The sequence below is a fragment of the Falco peregrinus genome, chromosome 14 (assembly GCF_023634155.1).
Source record: "Falco peregrinus isolate bFalPer1 chromosome 14, bFalPer1.pri, whole genome shotgun sequence".
Taxonomy (NCBI): domain Eukaryota; kingdom Metazoa; phylum Chordata; class Aves; order Falconiformes; family Falconidae; genus Falco; species Falco peregrinus.
In genome coordinates this window covers 6108149-6126339 of record NC_073734.1, presented here as the reverse complement: position 1 = coordinate 6126339, position 18191 = coordinate 6108149, and the positions used below count along the sequence as shown (strand labels likewise).

General features: G+C 44.7%; 1 protein-coding gene across 1 annotated transcript; it reads left to right on the top strand.

Moving 5' to 3' along the window:
- Window positions 1-201: 201 nt before the first annotated feature.
- Window positions 202-11098, top strand: LOC101914496 (uncharacterized). The gene is made up of 11 exons (XM_027779392.2): window positions 202-640; window positions 2771-2905; window positions 4164-4288; window positions 4581-4649; window positions 5106-5219; window positions 6036-6151; window positions 6438-6493; window positions 7968-8020; window positions 8664-8791; window positions 9320-9476; window positions 10584-11098. The coding sequence occupies exons 1-11, from the start codon at window positions 428-430 to the stop codon at window positions 10684-10686; spliced, it is 1269 nt and encodes a 422-aa protein (XP_027635193.2). The 5' UTR covers window positions 202-427; the 3' UTR covers window positions 10687-11098.
- The last annotated feature ends 7093 nt before the right edge of the window (window positions 11099-18191 follow it).

The window sequence follows — 18191 nt, the reverse complement described above, 5'->3', positions numbered from 1 at the left end:
TGGGGGCCTTCCATGCAGCTGGGCGAAACGCGCACTCAGATCACGTTTCTCGAGGGAAAAAATGTTTGGCTTTTTTTTTTTTTTTAATTAAAAAATAAATAGAAGGAGCAAACGCTGCTTCCCAGCGTGACGCAGCGCGCCGGCAGCCGGGACAAGCCCCTGGCGGAAATGCCCGTGACCGGCCCCGGGACGGGGCGGTGAGCGGCCCTGAGGCGGGGTCTGCCGGCGGCCAGAGCCAGCGCCGGGCTCCGCGCACCGCTCCGCCAGCGCGCACCGCACCGCACCGCTCCGCACCGCTCCGCCCCGCACCGCGCCCCGCACCGCGCCCCGCTGCGCCCCGCCCCGCGCCCCGCTCCGCTCCGCTTCGTTCCGCCCAGCCGCGCTCCGCCAGCGCGCAGGGCTCCGCACCGCCTCCCCGCGCCCCGCCATGCCGGGGCTGCTGGCGCTGCTGGCGCTGCTGGCGGCGGCGCTGCTGGCGCTGCTGGGGGCGCGGCGGGCGGCCGCCCCCGGCGCCGGGGCCCCGCTGAAGCGCTGGGCCCTGGGCTCCCTCCTGCTCTTCCACGGCGCCTGGAGGCAGCGGGCGGCCGGCGGGGGGGCCCCGGAGCCGCGGCGGCCACGGCCGCTTCGCCCCGACCCCCACGTGAGTGTCCCGCGGCACCCCCGGTCCTAGGACCCCCAGCCCTGGGACCCCCATGCCCCGGGAACCCTTTCCGTGACACATCCTTCCCTCCCATCCCGGTCTCTCTGCACCCCTGCCACCCCACTCTTCCCTTGGGACCCCATCCCCAGCACCCCCACCCCCGATGCCTGGAACCTCCATTCCCTGGGACCCACGTGCCCCCCCCAACACCCATTGCCCGTGGACCCACACCCCCTGGACCCATACCACCTCCATCTGCGAACCCACCTGCTCCCCTCTGCATCCCCAGCACCTTGCACACCCAGGGACCTGCATCCCTCAGGTACCCCCATCCTCTGCATCCTGGTGCCTGGCAGCCCCCACCACCCAACCCCTGAAGCCTGGGGACCCACGTCCTTTCCCCCCACTTCAGCCCATCCCAGGGAGGGCAGGCTGGGGATGTCCCCTTGGCTGTCCCTTGCAGGGAGGAGGGTTACCTCTAATCAGACCAGCTGGTGTTGGTAGGAGAAAGCAGATACCCTACAGGACACAGCAGCCTTTTATTTTAGAATACTTAGTGAATTGAATTTTATTTTCCAGATGTACTTGGCTGCTTAATAAATAACAAACCCTCTGTCTCCAGCCTGTACCTTGCTGGTGTGTGGGTACCATCCTGCCGAAATGCTCACTGTGCCTAGCAGGGAGATGTGGGTGGGCTTTGCTGTGTTTCTTGGTGCGAGGGGGAAGCGTAAAGGCTGATGTGGCAGGATTTCCCTCGCTTTTCCTTGCCTCATCAAGATTCGACTTGCAGACGCCAGCTGAGATGTTGGATCCTAAGTAACTTCTGTGAAAAATGGACTTCTTATTAACATTTCCCAGAGCCTTCTAGGAGTCCTTTAAGATATATTATTTAATAAATGCACTGAGGCCTCTGCTTAGCCTTAAAAAAAAAAAAAAAAAGCTGCTTTCTCTAGCTTTTCCTTTTTACTAATTAAGGTGCTGCTTGGGGAAGCTTTTTGCCAATCTCAGCCAGATTTGATAGGGCAGGAGTGACACCTTCTTCCAAATCAAACTGAACATCCAGGGTGGTTTGGGATATAGCCAAGGGGTCTGTGCTTTCCTCTCTGCTCCTCCAGGCAGCGACACTGGAGCAACACTTACAAGAGAAATCTAAAAACAGATCTGGAAAATCTTTCAAAAAATTATGTTTCTGAATTTTTGCATTGGCATCCGGTGGGCTCGCTCTGTGTGTATTTCCAGACTGTGCCCTCAAACCCCCCTCTTACCCATATGCATAAAGGGGATAATCATCTGATTTTAGTATTTTTTTCATTAGCATTTTCTGGTGGATAATTTTTCAGAGATGGAACTTCATCTATGCCCAAAAATACAGACATAAATCTTAATTTCCACGTTCCAGCATTTAAAACCTCACTTTGAGTCAGTCCTGCACAAATGTGTGGAAATCTACGTCTGAATTTGAAGTTGTCACCTTCTGTTCCTAATAGTTTTTAAGATTTGAGATGGTAACTGGCCCTACAGCAGCCCAGCTGCTGATCGTGTTGGCAAAGTGCTGGGTTTCCTGTTACCTTCTTTCTCTTCCTTTTTCCTTTTTAGTGCGGTTTCCCCTACATGTCAGTTGTCCTACTTACAATTTGGAGTTAGGTGGGGAAACAGCATGTTTGTGGCTCAGTTGCATCCTCACAGACACACGTTTTGAGGATGCATTTCATAAGGTCAAGGGAACTCATTGCAAGATAATCATCTTAATTCAGGATACTGTTTCACCTTGTCCGTGGTTTACCATGCAATAATTATGTTCCCTCGCTGAAACTGCTTCTCATCCGCTCCTGCTCTGCTTTCTGTGTCTGCCCTGATGAGGAAATGGGCAAACAGGAAAGGAAAAATGCTTTTGTGTCAATGCATGATGTGCTTATTGTACACCAGCTTGACTAAATGTTGTGGATCTCAGTCATATGAGGCTTCACTGCTGCTAGCAAAACTCTCTGGCTGGTCATTGCTAATAAATATAAAAAGTGAAAGTAAAACTTGATTGCTGAGATGCAACCTATGGAAAACAAAGAATTACTCACCTTCTCCCGCTCCTTTCCTGCCTCCAGCTGGGGCTGAAATCCATTTCCCTTTCCCTAGGCACTTGATTCGGTTTACTTCACCGGCTTTGCAGAGACCAACAAGTCCTTTGTGATTGCTCGTCTTGCAAAACGTCCTGACGGGATCTGTGAGATGTGGCTCTTCCTGAGAGTGGATGGAATAGGAGAGTTTGAAGTAGGTGGTGGATGTGAGGTGGCATTCAAGAGCAGTGCTTAACTCCTGTCTTGAACACATGTTAGGATCCCAAGCAAAAATTGATGTTCTCTACATCTTCTCTACAAAAACTTCCTAACAGGAAGACATCAGTGCTTTGTCTAAGGGCAGCAGCAAAATTGGCCAGATTGCTGGTAATGTCTAACATTTTGAGGAGATTCTGACATTCACTTCCTTTTTCCCATAATGTGCACAAAACATAGCATATTTTCTAAAAAATGCCTTGTTAAGTCTCCCAGGAAGAGTTTGAGCGTTTAGTCTTTCTGATAACATGCAGCACATGGTTAGTAAGTTATGTTGTATGTTTATGGTTGATTTTCCCCCCTTTTTTAATGAGTGAATGCTATAAAAAACATTGTGCAATTGCCTCTTTAAAAGAGAAAGAAAAGCTTTTAGGGAGTTATGTGTACGTCGGCTTCATTCTTGCTAAAAAAACCACAATATTAAACATATATTTTCCCTGTGAAATTCCCTTTTTGTCAATAGCTGACTACATAGTAAAGGAGGGAAGGTCTGGCATAAATCCCTTTGCACTCAAATATCTTTATATTCAAAAATTAGTTTCACTAAGTAGCCATGACCAGAAAAAGCAGGAGATGTCCTATTTGCAGAAAATTAAGAAAAGAAAAAAAAGAAGAGATTGATGTGCATTGTTTTGTTTTCTAGTAATATTTAGTATAATCATACTACTTTGTGGCTTTGTGACTTGGAACTGCCAAGTTCAGGACCTTCTTAGATCCTTCCCTACAGCAGCAGGTATAAGCTGGCTTTTAGAAAGGTGGCAGCTTTAGGAAACAAGACACGTTTTCCAAAGAGCAGCTGAAGAGTTTTGGGAGCTTGCATGCACTAGAAATTTAGAACATTTTCATCATCATCATCATCATCATTAAACTCAGTCTAAAAATAAACTTACCCCTAAAGCCCTGCATCAGCTTGGCTGTGAGCTTGACAGCCACTAGCGTCAGGAGTTGAGCTCTTCCAGTGACATCCCTGTGCACAAGTAATTCAGTTGTATTATCTGAAGCAATAATGTTTTATCTTATAACGCAGGTATTTTAGATGCAATTTTCTCTCTCTAATAATTGATTACCAGAAAGCAGGCAGAACTGAAAAGCCAATTCAACCAAATGTTGCTCCTGCAGAGGGCCATGAGAGCAGGAATCCACCCACATTGCATCCTCACAATTGAATTGAATGTTTTCCTGAAATGTCTTTTTAGCACCCACAACATCCAAACATGATGGTGAGAGATGAAGCTGAAGACATCTGGAGTGGGGGAGGGCTCACTATTGAATACTTAGAGCCTCAAACATGCTGGAAAATAAGCTTTAATGGATTACTCAGGTATTGCAACACTCCATAGTTTCATTTATCTACCCTTGAGACCAAGGCTTTTTGAACACTGTCTGGAAATATATTTAACCAACTTGAACCAAAAGCAATTTGGTAACAATAGCATGCATTGATTTTTACGGAATGAAAATACAGCTAGTTATATACAGCATTACTCTTCTACCTTAGCATACAATAGTGTCATTCTTCTGCGCTGTCTCCTATTGCACCCATTTCCAAACATACAAGAAACATTTTGCTGTTTGTTTGGGAATGATACAGAATTATAGTGCTTTCTTTACAGAAAAGGACCGTACCGGCAGGAGTGGAGTGAAGAGGAAGGTGAACTTGTACCAGTTAAATTCTCTTTCCAGTAAGTGTTTCACGCTTGCTTTGGGATGTATAGTGATGTATAGTTCAGGGTTAGAGATTTCGTTACTGCTTTCGAAAGGTCATGTGCACAAAGGAACACATGAAGCCCTTGAAAAATAATTTGCTGTCAAAGCAGCACAGCATTTCTGCAGTATTGCTGCGTTTGTGCCTCTGAGCAGACTGGGTGGGAGAAAGCAGCATGCTGTCGCTTGCGGCTTTGCCCTGCCAGCTTCCCTTCCTAGGCAATCTGTTGGCTCTTGCAGGCCGTTGTTGCTCTTCTCAGCTTCCTTTTGTTTGCTTCCTTGAAGAGTAGTAACATATTTAAAATGACAAAAATCAGAATTTTCCAATAATGGCAAAATACAAAGATTGCCACTGTCTGAGCTGCAAGTGCACAGCTTGGCCTGGTATGGTCTGAAAACTAATAATGTCTTTTATTTTTTCCCCATTTTTCTAGTTGGGAGAACTTCACAGATATCTTTAACTTTAGTGTCGACAGTCACCCCAGCACATTGGCACGTGCTTTGGCCCAGGAACCGTGGACCATTGAGTTCTTCCAGAGGGTCAAAAAGTGAGAGGCGAGATTAATTTTTCTGGGGTTAATGGCAATTTTTCTAGAGATCTCTTCAGGGCTTGTCCTATGTTGTTGTAGGTGATTTTAGAAGGCGTGTTTAATTTGAAATGGGCTAATAAGGGACATAGCTCCTGTCAGGTGTCTCCTGGTTTCATGACCTGGCAACCTCTAAGGAGGTTCCTGCGCACAGATAAAGTCTTCCTAATGTGTGTGTGGAGGGACCTGCCCACGGTTTTGGTCTGTAAAACCTTGAGCATTAGGAATGTTTCTTGTTCTGTCTTTTTTCATTGCTATCAACCTGATTTAGGCTGCTTCCAAAGTCAATGGCCTAGGTATGTCTAAGCAAAGGATCGACTGTAATGGTGTGAAAGAAGAGCTAAAGTGGGTGTTTTAATTACTATACAAGCTTCAGAGAGCTGAAAATACGAGAAGAAAGTATGTGTATTGATAGTGCGTTGTCGAAATACAAGCAGAAAATATGGATACCAACAGTCTTTGGCGATACCTGCTGACTTCTGAGCAGCAACTCTTCGGTAGTACGGCATTTTTTTCAAAGAAAGGGCATTTTTATAGTCTGTTAGGGTGGGAATTTGCTGTTGTTTCATTCTCAGGTGTCTCATAGACATTATGTAGCAATAACTGGGAAATGTAAAAGTGATTACTAATGTGTAAAATCTGGCATAGCCATTATCCATGTGCTCTGAAGTCTCTCCTTCATTTTGGGATATAAGTCCATCAGGTTGACATTGAGGCTGCTTGAATAGGAGACTTGTTGATTTTGCCTGTGTCAGTTCACTCTTTTCTTTCTTCCAGACAGAGGGAACAACATTTCCGACATGAGCAGTGGGGCCAGTCTGTTGGAGGAATTGAAATAGAAAACCATGAGAAAATCGAACTTTCCCTCAAAGGCGTTCGGAGCCACTCTTACGGTAACGGCTCCAGAGGCAATTCGCTCACTTGTCCGTTTTCACTATAGCTGGTACTGGCAAGACAGTGGGACTACAGATTATCTTTAAAAATAACCAACTCCATGACTGGGCATGAAGTTAAGATGTTTCAGAGGAAATACCGTTACTGTTCTGTATTTTGCACGCCTACCGTGTTATCAGTTACTGGGTATTTCTTTACCAAAGTTAATGTCAAGCCACATACTATTAGTTCATGTTTTCCAGCAATGGCGAACTTTAAGTTAGTTGATTTTCTTCTTTTTTGCAGGTATCCGAAACTGGTCTGAGATTTACCGTTATGTCATGATTTTGGCACACTTTGAAGTAGGTATTAACATGGCAACGTGCTACTTCACCATGAAATCAGAGGTGTTTCTGAACTTCTCAGTCGTATTTAAGTATCCAGAAATAAAGCATTGGGAACATCCATGGCGTGCAATCAGAGGTGCTAACTGGTGCCATCATTAGCACCTATAAGCCTTGGGAGCAGCTCTCAAAAGCAGAGCCATGTGTGTAAAAACTGAGGTTTTGCTACACGGGTTGAACCAAAAGTTGTTTTGGTTACTTGAAACTGCTTATTTTGGCTTTTTAAAGAAACTTTAGATAGGCAGCTTTACAGGACAGATTCTCAGCTGCCGCAAATACCTGGTGCTCGGTGGAGCTGATGCAGTGCTGATTCACGCTAATTGAGAGCCTGAGGTGTTTGAAGGCGTCCTAAGCCTTCATGACAGCAGCCGGCAAATATTTCTGCCTGTGCTGAGCTCTAATTCTCTGCTTTGCTGTTGTGGCTGTGCTGGAGGAGAGTCAGCGCGGTGGCTGCTGGAGCGTGCAGCCTGGCGAAGCGTTGAGTGCTGGCCTTACAAGCTGGCATGCAACCCGAACAGATGCTCCTGAGCAGGCATTTCCTTTGCCAAGACAGGCGTAAAGAAATCGAAACTCTCTATTATAGGCAGTGTTACAGGAGTTAAGACTGAATTCAGAATAAAAGTTCTTTTCCTGGGTGTACGCTGGCCAGCACAAAGCGCAGCTTGGAAAATCCCACATATGTGCAGATTTGGGAGCTGCTGGGATCTACCATGTGCCTGTGTACCTTTTAATAAGGCTGTGCTTCTGCACTGCGATGTGTATCGTCAGGTAGTAACCTCTCCCTGATCTTCATAGGACTCAAAATAACTGTGGCTCTTCCTCTCCTAATTAAAAGCCATCTGACTGTTTATTAAGAAGGAATTAGAGTTTGTTGCCAATTGAAGTTTGGATTCCTCATACCCTGAGTGTCTGTACCTATATAACGTCACAACGTGGGCTTATATTTGCCTCAGAGCAAGCGGAGCATTGGAGGGGTTCAGACTTGATGGAAGAGAAATGCAAAGATACGAGATTCCAGTTTGTTCTTATTTAACATTCTCCCGTTATGCTTCTCTGAGGCATAGAATAATATAGATTAGCAGAGGTGTCTGGTCAAAGCAGGGCCCATTTTGACAGGCTGCCCATCAGTTTTGAACATGGCTAGCAATACAGCTCTGCACGTATTGTTTCCTCCTCTTATGTCCTCTCGCTGTGGACATTCTGTTGTCTTTAGTGCCCTTAATTTGCCTTAATCTGTTTGGTTTATATTCTTGGACGCTCACTTGCAGCCAGATTTTCATGGAAGATGTATTGAGAAGATTTGAAGGTATAAATCAATAGCACACTGCATAACCTGCATTATAGGCAGTGTCTTCTTGGTCAAGTCATCCCGTGACCCACAGAAATGAGTCTGCACAAATTAAACTGCGCTTTCCTTATCGCTGTCTTACAGGATGGGACTGCAGCACATTTAACAGTTATTAATATGCCAGCTACCACAACTAAGTAAGTAACCAAGGAATTTTATGCTGCTAAAAACATATGTGTTAAAGGTGGCATGCTGTGCGGGAGCTATATGCACATTCTTACTTTGAACCTGTATAACCCAATTTCCATCCACACCCTCTTGCTGCCTACCCCCTCCGCCCAGTTTCCCATTTGCAGTTAGTCACAAGGGCAGCTTTTACCTTCAATTACTTCCTTTCCATTCAATTACTGTTCAGCTGATGCAGCTACTTGTCCTACTGACTAGATGATTTAGGGGTACAAATTGAGCACCTCCAGCTATTTCAGAAGGTGTGTCCGTCTGTAGCGGGGCATTACGCAGGGAACCCTGCCTTGCTGACTGGCACGTGCATCCAGAAGTTGAAAGACCAGCGTTCATGGCCCTGTGACCAAGTGGAACCCAAGGGACCTGCCTGTCCCACCTGCCCACCATAATCCATCCTGCAAGCCTCATCTTTCCTGCATGCGTGGCTTCCCCTGCCCAGCATTTGCAACATCCCACAATATAACCTTTTCCATTTATTCCTGCTGCTTTCCAGGGATGAAAGCTGTGCACAGTGTTGAGCTCTTCTGGCAGGCTGATGTGCTGGTCCGTTTGAGTTTTGGTTGAACTTTAAATCTGCCCCCTTTCTTTCCTTTCCAGCCTCACTGTAGGCTATGTCTTTTTCCCCGATGGGAGGAAGGCTGGCATTGAGTGGTCCAATGCCTCGCTGGCCGAGATGGCTGCTGATGGTGTTATCAAGGATGAGTATAGAGTCAGTTTTACTGCTGGTGAGTTCAACATAGCCCAGCTATATCTGCCTTCAGGTTTTTGGCGTGCAGTTAATTTAGTGGAGGAAAGACTATTCAGTGAAATTCCATGTGATCCTTGAAGCAAATGTGAAAGCTAAATGCATCTTCTTACACCCTGAGCAATTAACTTCTGTGCTTAAGCCATGTGTGCAGTGTGTCATCAGCGAAACGGTGCATGTCCACTGCAGGATCAGGGCCACAGGCAGCTGTATGGGAGGGAGAGTTACAGTTTCTATTAGCGGTGGTTGTTGCTTATGCTAATCCAGATAAATGATGTGGCTTTCACTTTTTTGGGTGTCAAAATGTGTGTTACGAGGTGGATTCAGCTGCTCTGGGAATATGGCTTAATCAAAGATTTTACTTAATTTAGAAAGCAGATAGGAAAGCTGTTGCTCTTTAGAAAAGCACAAGAAGGAACTATATGCAAAGATAATAGTTCTTGGGATTTTTTGAGATAAAATACTGCTGAAGGTTGGAGACATTCTTCCCTTCTTACTTTTATCAAAGGTGGCAAGTACTTTGACGTTTCTGCTGTGCTGGATAAGCAGGCTTGCCCCGTGGTGTATAACGGCCTGACTGGAAGTGGCGTTTTCCATGAGTGCATTGCAGATTTCCAACTGAACGGGTTAACACAAGGCTGGGGCTTGGTTGAATTTTATTACAGGTAAAATAATGATAGGCAAGAAGAGGTGAAGAATTCCCATCTTCCCATATTACCTATGTGGCTGCAGCTCCATAGATATTTGAAGCATAAATGCACAGACTTTTTGTCTGATGTAAAGAAATGTTGTTCATTTAGTGCTTAATGTTTTTATTAAATTGACAAACACTCTATATAGTATTTGCAAAAGAATATTGTGCAAGCACTTCATACATGCAGACAAACCATGGCCACTTGTTTAGTTGTTTGTTACAGGTTTACGTAAGATTTTATATAGGTCTCCGTATAGGTTTATGAGCTGGTGCATGGTCCATTCTGGAGACTGTCTTATTTAGGCAATCTGTCACATTATAAAAATAATGAGTCCTCTACCCCAAACAGCAGGCTAACCATTTACAGGGTGAAATTTGCTCACACAAGTATTTGTCAGACTAGAGCATAGAAAAGATAAATGTTCAGAAAATCGGTACAGGAATGCCTCTTCTAGGGGAAAGCATTATATTGACAAATGATGTGCTTCTCAGCGAAGTGCTGTTTCTCCTGCCGCAATTGTCAGTTTTTTACTGGAGTCTTTTCCCTGTTGGGTCTTTTCTCTCATGAAAAAAAGGCAAGTTTGGTTGCTTACATTTAGTTTGCTTTTTAAAATAAACACTACTACTTCTTGGCTGTCAGAGGAAATGCCATAGATGACTTTCAGGAGATTGAGAGCTCAGCTTCTTCTGAAAACCAGACGCATTTCAAGCACATAAAATAAGCCACTAAACAGCCAAATGCCCGTTGGTTGAACTTGAAAAGTGTGGGCTGTAGCTGCCGCTGGGTGCCTGGTCCCCCCATTCACTGGCTGTCAAAACCTGCATGGTGGAGGAAAGGACCCGGCATGGAAAGTCTCAGCTAAAACCCCAACAAGGCACCTTCTGCAAGTCCGGACATCCCTGGACGTTTCTAGATCTGCCCCAGGAAATCTTAATTTGGCAATGATGACAAAATTCCCGTGGGCTCCCATCTTATATCTGCTTCCAAATCAAAATCATGTTAGAAATTAAAGGGTGGGTGTCTGGCTCTTCCCCCTCGCTGCAGGTCGCCAACTCAGCATCACTGCTTCTCTTACAGGGACAAAGCTGCCCAGCTGGTTCCAAATTTGCAGCTTAGTTCAAAAGCTGAAGGACCCGACCTTTCCTCCTGGTGCCCTGCAGCCAATGGCTCTCCCCCATGAGAGTTTGCAAGCTCATCCCAGCAATGTTAGCAAGCATCAGCTTTCAAAAAAAAAAAAAATTATTCCCTGCAAAATGCAGTTTTGAGTGTGGAACTCTTTGTCGCAGGATGCTGTGGAGATCGAGGGTATAAAAGGATATGGAGAGAAATGAGATGTGTTTTGAGTTGTGCAGCTCTTAGTTGTTGCTAACCATGGTGGTCTGGAGGCAAAGGAAACCTCTTGACAGCTGATTGCAGGAAGAGTGCGCTAGGAAGGATTGCTCTGTGCTCTGTCTTTTGGTATTTTTCTTAAATTGCCAGCTGCTCCCCGCTGTGAAGACCAGGACACTGGGCTACGTGGATCTCCGACCCGGTTCAGCAGTTCCTCTGTTCTTTCAGATTTGTTTTTGAAATAAAAGCTCTAACTTTCTGAACTCTCTGGTTGTTATAGTCATTAAAACATGGGGAAAATCTATTACAATTACAGGAAACTACACTGATTTGATAGTCTTGTCTCTGACTATGTGAGAGCTGAACTGGAAGAATAGGAGAAAGCACATCTAAAAGAGTTGTCCTCTAGGAATAGCATTAATAGCCAATGAAATAAGTGGTACAAACACATTTTTCCCTTGAAGAAAAGCCAAAGTCTGGTAGTTTGATTTAGAAGACATTCTGAATTTCTTACTGTTCACTTGAACGTAGATGCCATATTTATCACAACATCCATGTTAGTCACTGATAGCTGCTGGCCCAAGGTAATCTAAAGTGTATTCCCTACCTAGATGCATCTTGCTGTAAAGTACTGAAGATTAAACAGGCATGTGATATGTCAAAAAATAGTTACATGGAAGATCTGGACAGCAGGAATTTAAAGAAAGATGCCTCATTCTCTGTACCAGGCAGCAACGCCATGCAACTGCTGGGAGCATCGTAAAGACAGGCTGTAATAGTACCTCCACTCCGTGTAAGGAACTAATGAAATCTGGGTGCACATATATATTTATAATCTCTGCTTACGTTGACACTGGAGGAGGCTTTAATAGATTTTAAAGAAGACTTTCTCCTTTCTGAGATAATTCTTACACTTATTAATATCAGCATTATATGCAGAATAGGTGCATGAATGTAAAATTTTTCAGCCTATATGTGTCATGGCAATGAGTGCATGTTCAAATCGGGGTATTTTACTGAACAAGGGTGGGATGATGCGAACGATGTGTGGTGTAATGAACAGGCTGCTTTGGCCAGCAGTGCCTTCTGCAGCTGCGCAGTAGGGCAGAGAGATTCCCACTCCCTAATTTATGACATGGCCCCTGTTCGGCACTTGTGCTGGTGAGCTGCACCCCTGCTGAGCACACAGATCTGTGCTGCCAGTGCCGTGCCCCTCCTTGCACCCCCGACTGTCAGCTGCATGTGCGAAGGAGACTTAGGATTGCATTTCTTGTGGGATAGCCATTGATTCAGAGCTCTGGATTTTAGCTGGACTTCCCCTATAAATGCTTCTCTAGTTACAGTGGTATTAAGAAACGCATTCTTGTGAGTCTTGCACAAACTTATACATGTCTTAAATCTGTCTGTGCTCTGGTAGTCTCAATGCACCAATACAGAGAGCTTCTAAATTACTCGAGACAATAGTACTTTGACAGAAGGGAAGGTCTTACGCCTCTTTTTACACATAAGAAATCAGTCATATAGGAAATTTTAGAAAGATTAGAAAAATAACTGTTATATATCACAGTTTGTTCCTACTAAGTATGTGGCTTGTTTTGCTATGATCTCAGGAACATCTGTTCCTTTTTTTCTGTGGAGTTTTTGTCATCCCTTTCCTTCTTTTTTTTTTCCCTTGAAGACTAAAACTTTAACATTTAGAAGACGGAATACAGGCGCATAATTATACAAGGTCTGTGGAGATGTCAGAGAGTGTAGATAATGAGAAAAATGGTTAATTATTACTCTGGAATGATAGTGTGAGAAATTGCTGCAAAAGAATTCCTTGTCCAGGCCAAAAATTAAAAATCCGTCCCATCAAGGAAGGTGTTGGTCTGGCTATTTCTGATTTGCAAGAACCGGGCTACAACCAGGGATGCTGTGGGGCAAATGGCAGGTACCCTCACCAAATCATCATCTCTGAAGTTCATGTTCCTGCAGTGGAGAAGGCAGAGGAGGATGGCGTAGCCTTCATCGCTCTTCTTTTGTCTTCTCTCCTTTCTTTTGGTACCAGTGGATGGAGAATTAGAACACTCCTGAGTTCAGCTTGGAAAAGTTCAAGCAGGGTACAGAAAATGATTAATAAAGTTTTGAGCTGGCAGGTTTATTTGCCAGGTGATGAACTACTGGTACAGTATTTTGGCTTGAAGGACTGAAAAATTGACTGTCGGGGGGTTTCTCCCTGGATTTCAAATTAGTTTATAGTGAGCTTGTGTCCAGGACACATGGAATAACTTATTTAATTTAAAATAAATCTAGCAAGCCCTATGCTTTGACCATATGAAGTGGTCCTTCTCTTGCGGCTCCTTTCTCGGTGGAAAAATCCATCTTGGGAAATGCTTCTGCAGCCCAAAAGCATTAATTTTGAGGAGGGGGGAAAAAAAAAAAAAAAAAGCAATAAATGGAGGTAAGTCCGGGCCAGAAGTGAAATGTAGCATATGATCTACTCCCGTCCGGCGTGAACGGAGGCAGCTGGAGCCTCGTCGGGATGAGCTGCTTTCCAGCATCTGCGTTTTGCACGCCTGGGAGGAACTGAACACCTGTAATTCCTGCTGCTGTCAATGGGCCAGCGCCTGACACGGCAAAATACTTGCACGTCCCACTGGACCTCACATGCACGTTGAATTTCAAGATTCAGGCACTTGTAAAGAGGTCATTTAAAGGCTGGCAGCCCCAAACTAAGCATTTCCCATCAATCTGGCCTTGGCTACTGATGTCTAGAATGGTAAATATTTTACTAGGCTTATTTATTCTTCTTTTTTGCAGTCTTTCATGTGTGCATAGTATAGATATAAAGGCCATTTTCAGTGACATTGTATTTCACTGGCAGAAAGGAATAGAAAAGGTCTTTTTTCCTGTTTGGATTTATGTCCTAGCTTTACAGTTTTTGAAGAAAAGTGTAGCCCAGGGTGTTCTGTAATTTATATTTTTTTTTAAAAAAAACCACTATATGGCCAAATTATCTCTGCAAAGCAACCAATTATTTCAAAAGTAGATTTTTCTCTCCATAAGAGCAAGCTCAGCAGCCAAATGACTCAAAGACATTCCAGAGTAAATGACTGATAACCACCCACTCCCTTCTCCCATTTACTGAAATTGTTTACCATAAACAGCCACATCAGTCTTTCTCCACCCAGAACTGCTCTTCCTTAAGCTGTGGCTTTGTTGTTCTTGCTGCTCTCCCAGCACAGACTCAGAGCTCAGGTGTCTATAGCAGGGCCTCCAAAGGGATCTGTTCTGGGGTGGTGGCTGTGGCTCTTGGGGTCCTCCCTCCCCATTTTGAGGTACTTTCCTGGTTGAGGCTGTAATTAGTTACAGCATTGATTTTTACTTTTATTCAGCATAAAGAACTTTGCTGAAAACACAGTGCAAGTGAAGTTCATTCTAATCTGGCCATAAAGTTTTACGAGGGATGTAAATCAAAGGGAGGAGTGGCAGCTAATGCTCTGGAACAGTTGAGCCCTGTTCAAGTTCTCAATAGAGTTAAATCCCTCCAGGAGCAATTAGCCTAACAAGCTGTTTGGTCCACATATAAATAACGTCACCAATGGAGACGTCTGGAGGTGTCTGCTCTGTGCACAAGAGACTTTCCAAATATGCTGAGTAGTGAATGACTTTTTTTTTTTTTAAACTCACTCCCCAGCAGGGGGGTGGTGATGCATATCTGACATGTCCCAGCAGCTTCACTCACATATTCATCATGTTTTCCAGGAAAGATGTAGAAAGGAAAGTAGGAGTGCCATGCTCTTCTGGGGTATCCTCCTACATTGCTTGGTAGCTCTGCACAGGGCAGCTTGTCCTAGGTGCTGAGCCCAAATGCTTTGGTCAAATTAACTTAGAAATTACCCTGTGCACAATAAACCTGGGAATGATTCATGGTTGAAGTCCTTGTCACATGCCCTGAGACATCTGAGACTGGTGAGGTGTCACAGCACTATCCAGACTATCAAGCTGCAACAAGGCTTTTACCATCCCACACCAGGTTAACTTCAGTGAGTAGTTCCCACACCTTGCCCTGGCATGGCCACCAATTCCTCACAAGGTTTCAAAGGTTCATCTACTGTCCATGCTGTTTCTCCATCCTCTTCAGGCCAGGCCAGGCCACCCTGCTTCTTGCCTCTACTGCATCTGGAATCTTCCTTCTCCTTGTCTCTCCTACCTCCAGGGCACTCTCTCTCCTCCCTCTGCTTTTTCCAGGTCTCTCTTCATCCAGAGCTCCCCTTCCAGCCCCCTCAGAGCTATTTAACTGCTTAGCAGGAACCAGCCACAGCTGCACATCATCCACGTCAGCCAACCCACCGCCCCTGAAGCCAGCCCACAGCTGTATATTATCAATGTTAATTAACCTGCCTTCATTCCTCTACAATTCCTCTACAGTGAGGGGCTTCTGGTTGCTATGGGTGTTGGAAATGTAATTTGCGGAAGGAGGTCCATCAGTGCCATTTGAGCAAGAAGATGTTGACAGGAGCGAGGGTCCAGGTGTAGCCCATGACTGTGCCAGCCCTGGTGGGCTGGGGCACGAGAGAGGGAAGTTCTACCTCTACAGTGTCTTTTATGCTATCATTTGACTGGAGAGACTCAACAAAGTGGAAATTTCTTTCATGTGTGACCAAGTGACTGGTTTCTGCATTCAGAGGCATCTTGGGCACATCTGGACCCCACCACCTCAGCTAACTCTATGGCCTCATTTTTCCCTTCTGCTAAGAGCTGACCTTAGTTTTCCCACCCATCCCATTGTCTTGAAGCATCTTCTTGAGTTTTTGGCTTTTTAAAAATTGTAATCTGCCTTCTCTTTTTCCAAACTACGTTGTAAGCCTGTAGCATTTGTGGTCTTATGATTACGGAGTAACCTTCTGCAGCACACAGAGAGCTCACCCCATAAAACTGGCTCTATAAAATGCTTACTAGATGTTTTCAATTGCAAGGATAAATAACTGCCCATATCCCTTTAAAGTTTGACTTTTCAAAAGAGGGCTGAAAGGGGCTTGTAGCCAATCTCTGACAAAGCATAAATTCCACCATTGGTTAAAAAAACACCCACACAAGGAGAAAACAGAACTGAATAATTACAGTAGCCTTAAGGTGGTGTCTTCAACCATCAGAAATCAAGACTTCCATAAGCAAATAAAACTCAGAACAGATGCTGCCTTGCTTTCAGCCTCTCATATGATTCTGTCATTTGAGTTTACTCACCGAACCCAGCAGAATTCCATGTGTCAGGAGGCATGAACGCTTTTGGATGAGAGGATGAAAAGGATGGGAAAAGGATGAAAGGTATCATCGTGTTTGCACCTTGAAGGGACAGACCTTCGTTCTGCATATTGCATTCAGTGCAGAAAAAGGGCTGGTGCGGGTGTCTCAATAAGCTGCTATCTGAGTGCAAGTGAAACTGGTGATTATCTTTTTCAGGAGTTCCACCATAAAATCGAAGTTGGATGAGACCACGTTTGGTCAGGTCCCGTGGCAAGGGGACTAGGATACGAGACATCCTATTAGGATGTGCAGGACTATGCGGTTCAGCACCAATGAGCCGCTGTGCCAGGGCAGGACCAAGCGCCGTGTCGTGGTTGAAGGCATGGTACCAAGCACACCTCTGTGGTGACAGGAACCAATCTTGTGTTTGAATCTATAAACAGAGAAAAAGTGACCATGAGGCCATCTAGGAGCTGACTTGCTGTTCATATTTTTTCTTTACTTTGAAGGCCAGGAAAGTAGTAGCTATTCAGGCAAGGAGACCGTGATGTTTTTTACTCCCACCATCCCCTTTTCCTTGGAAATCACATTTTTTTCCTTCTGCAAAATGACCCAAATTATGCACACTTGATAGCTTTTGATGAACTTCTTAAACCTTCCTTTTGGATGAAGCATGGGAAATTCCACTGTTTGTTGCTTTTGTTGTCAGTCCTAAATGTCCTTCAAGTAAGGACTGTCTAATCAGTTGGGAAGGAATTAAAAAAATTAATTACAAGCCCCAAAGACTATTTAATAGTGTTTTGCGGAGTGGGAAAAGCTCTGAGGTTACACAATGTACTATGCTGCTGGTTGTCTTTACTAAAGCATCCAGATCTCAATGTTTCCTTTCCCAGTCTTGTTTCTGCTGTTATTCTAAGGCATGTAGGCTTCTAACACATGTTTATAAGCTGATAAAACCATAATGCCAGGAATGTTTTCCTTCCTCTATGAGATTAACAAAATAAGTGCCTTTTCAGATACAGCCCTATTTACCATACTCTCCACACCAAAACAATAGTTGTGAATGAAAGTCATAACTCTCAGAGAGGTGAGAAAATAAGTTGCTCAGCCTAAACGCCAGCGTAAGATGTATCTGCGCATCTCCCTGCTGGTGGGAAATGTTCTGCTCTCCTCACGGGAGCCCTGGTATCACACCACTGCTTTGCTGGGCTGGCAACCCTCAGCTGTGACAGGAGGGGTGACATAATTTTTAGCCCAAATATCTAAGAATAAGTCCCATCAGACATGACTGAGTCCCTGTGCAGCCACTGTTGAGCAATTCATAATTGTACATGTCAGGCAGCTTTCTGACGACATGGGGTTTGATCCCATTAAGACAAAGCAACCACACAAAACATTTTTCATAATGAAGAAGGAGTATTTTAAATGATCTCTAATGAGATTTTCCCAAAGCCATAAATACGCTCCTCTTGATCTGGCATGCACTTAGAAGAGCCGTGCATTGCGTGGGGCTTTCAGAACAAACACCGACATAGAGGAGTTTTGGGGATGGGGAAGAGCCTTGAGCCATCAAAGCCAATTACGCTAAACTCCCAAAATACATAAAGCATTTCATCAAGGGAGATCAAAGTGCCTTTCATGGGAAGGAAGAGCTATGGTCTGTCTTTTACCCATGGGAAAATTCTGGGGAAGAAATCCTCTGGCCAATTCTATAGCAGCATTCTTTAAACGTTAACCCGAGAGTTTACTTTACATTCGTCGCAGCTTCCTATACGCCCTCGCAGCCTCTTGTGAGATCTGCCCAGACCTACAGCAGCCTTCACGTATTTTGGGGTGGGACACAGGGCAGGCAAGGTGAAGAAAGGGGGAAAGTCTGCAAAAGAAACAAAATGTAGGCAAACCCATGAACGAAACAAGGTAGCACCTGCTGTAGATACCTGATGTGTGCTGCATCATGCAAATGCTCTGCAATTGCCCCCAGTACCATAGCTAAAACTGTGACTGCAAAGAATGGTGAAATATTTTTGCAGAAGTTGTGTTGCTCGTTATCGGTTGGAGTCGTTGCTTTGGACTGTGAAGAGCCCAATAGCTGTAAGAATCCTCAGTTTTAATGTACATTATGAATAT

Bases quoted from the DNA above. Each gene is read 5' to 3' on its own strand.
- LOC101914496 (XM_027779392.2), top strand. From the start codon at position 428: ATGCCGGGGCTGCTGGCGCTGCTGGCGCTGCTGGCGGCGGCGCTGCTG. The intron at 4,650-5,105 runs GTAAGTGTTTCA...CCATTTTTCTAG, and splicing joins CCAGTTAAATTCTCTTTCCA to TTGGGAGAACTTCACAGATA. The intron at 6,152-6,437 runs GTAACGGCTCCA...TCTTTTTTGCAG, and splicing joins CGTTCGGAGCCACTCTTACG to GTATCCGAAACTGGTCTGAG.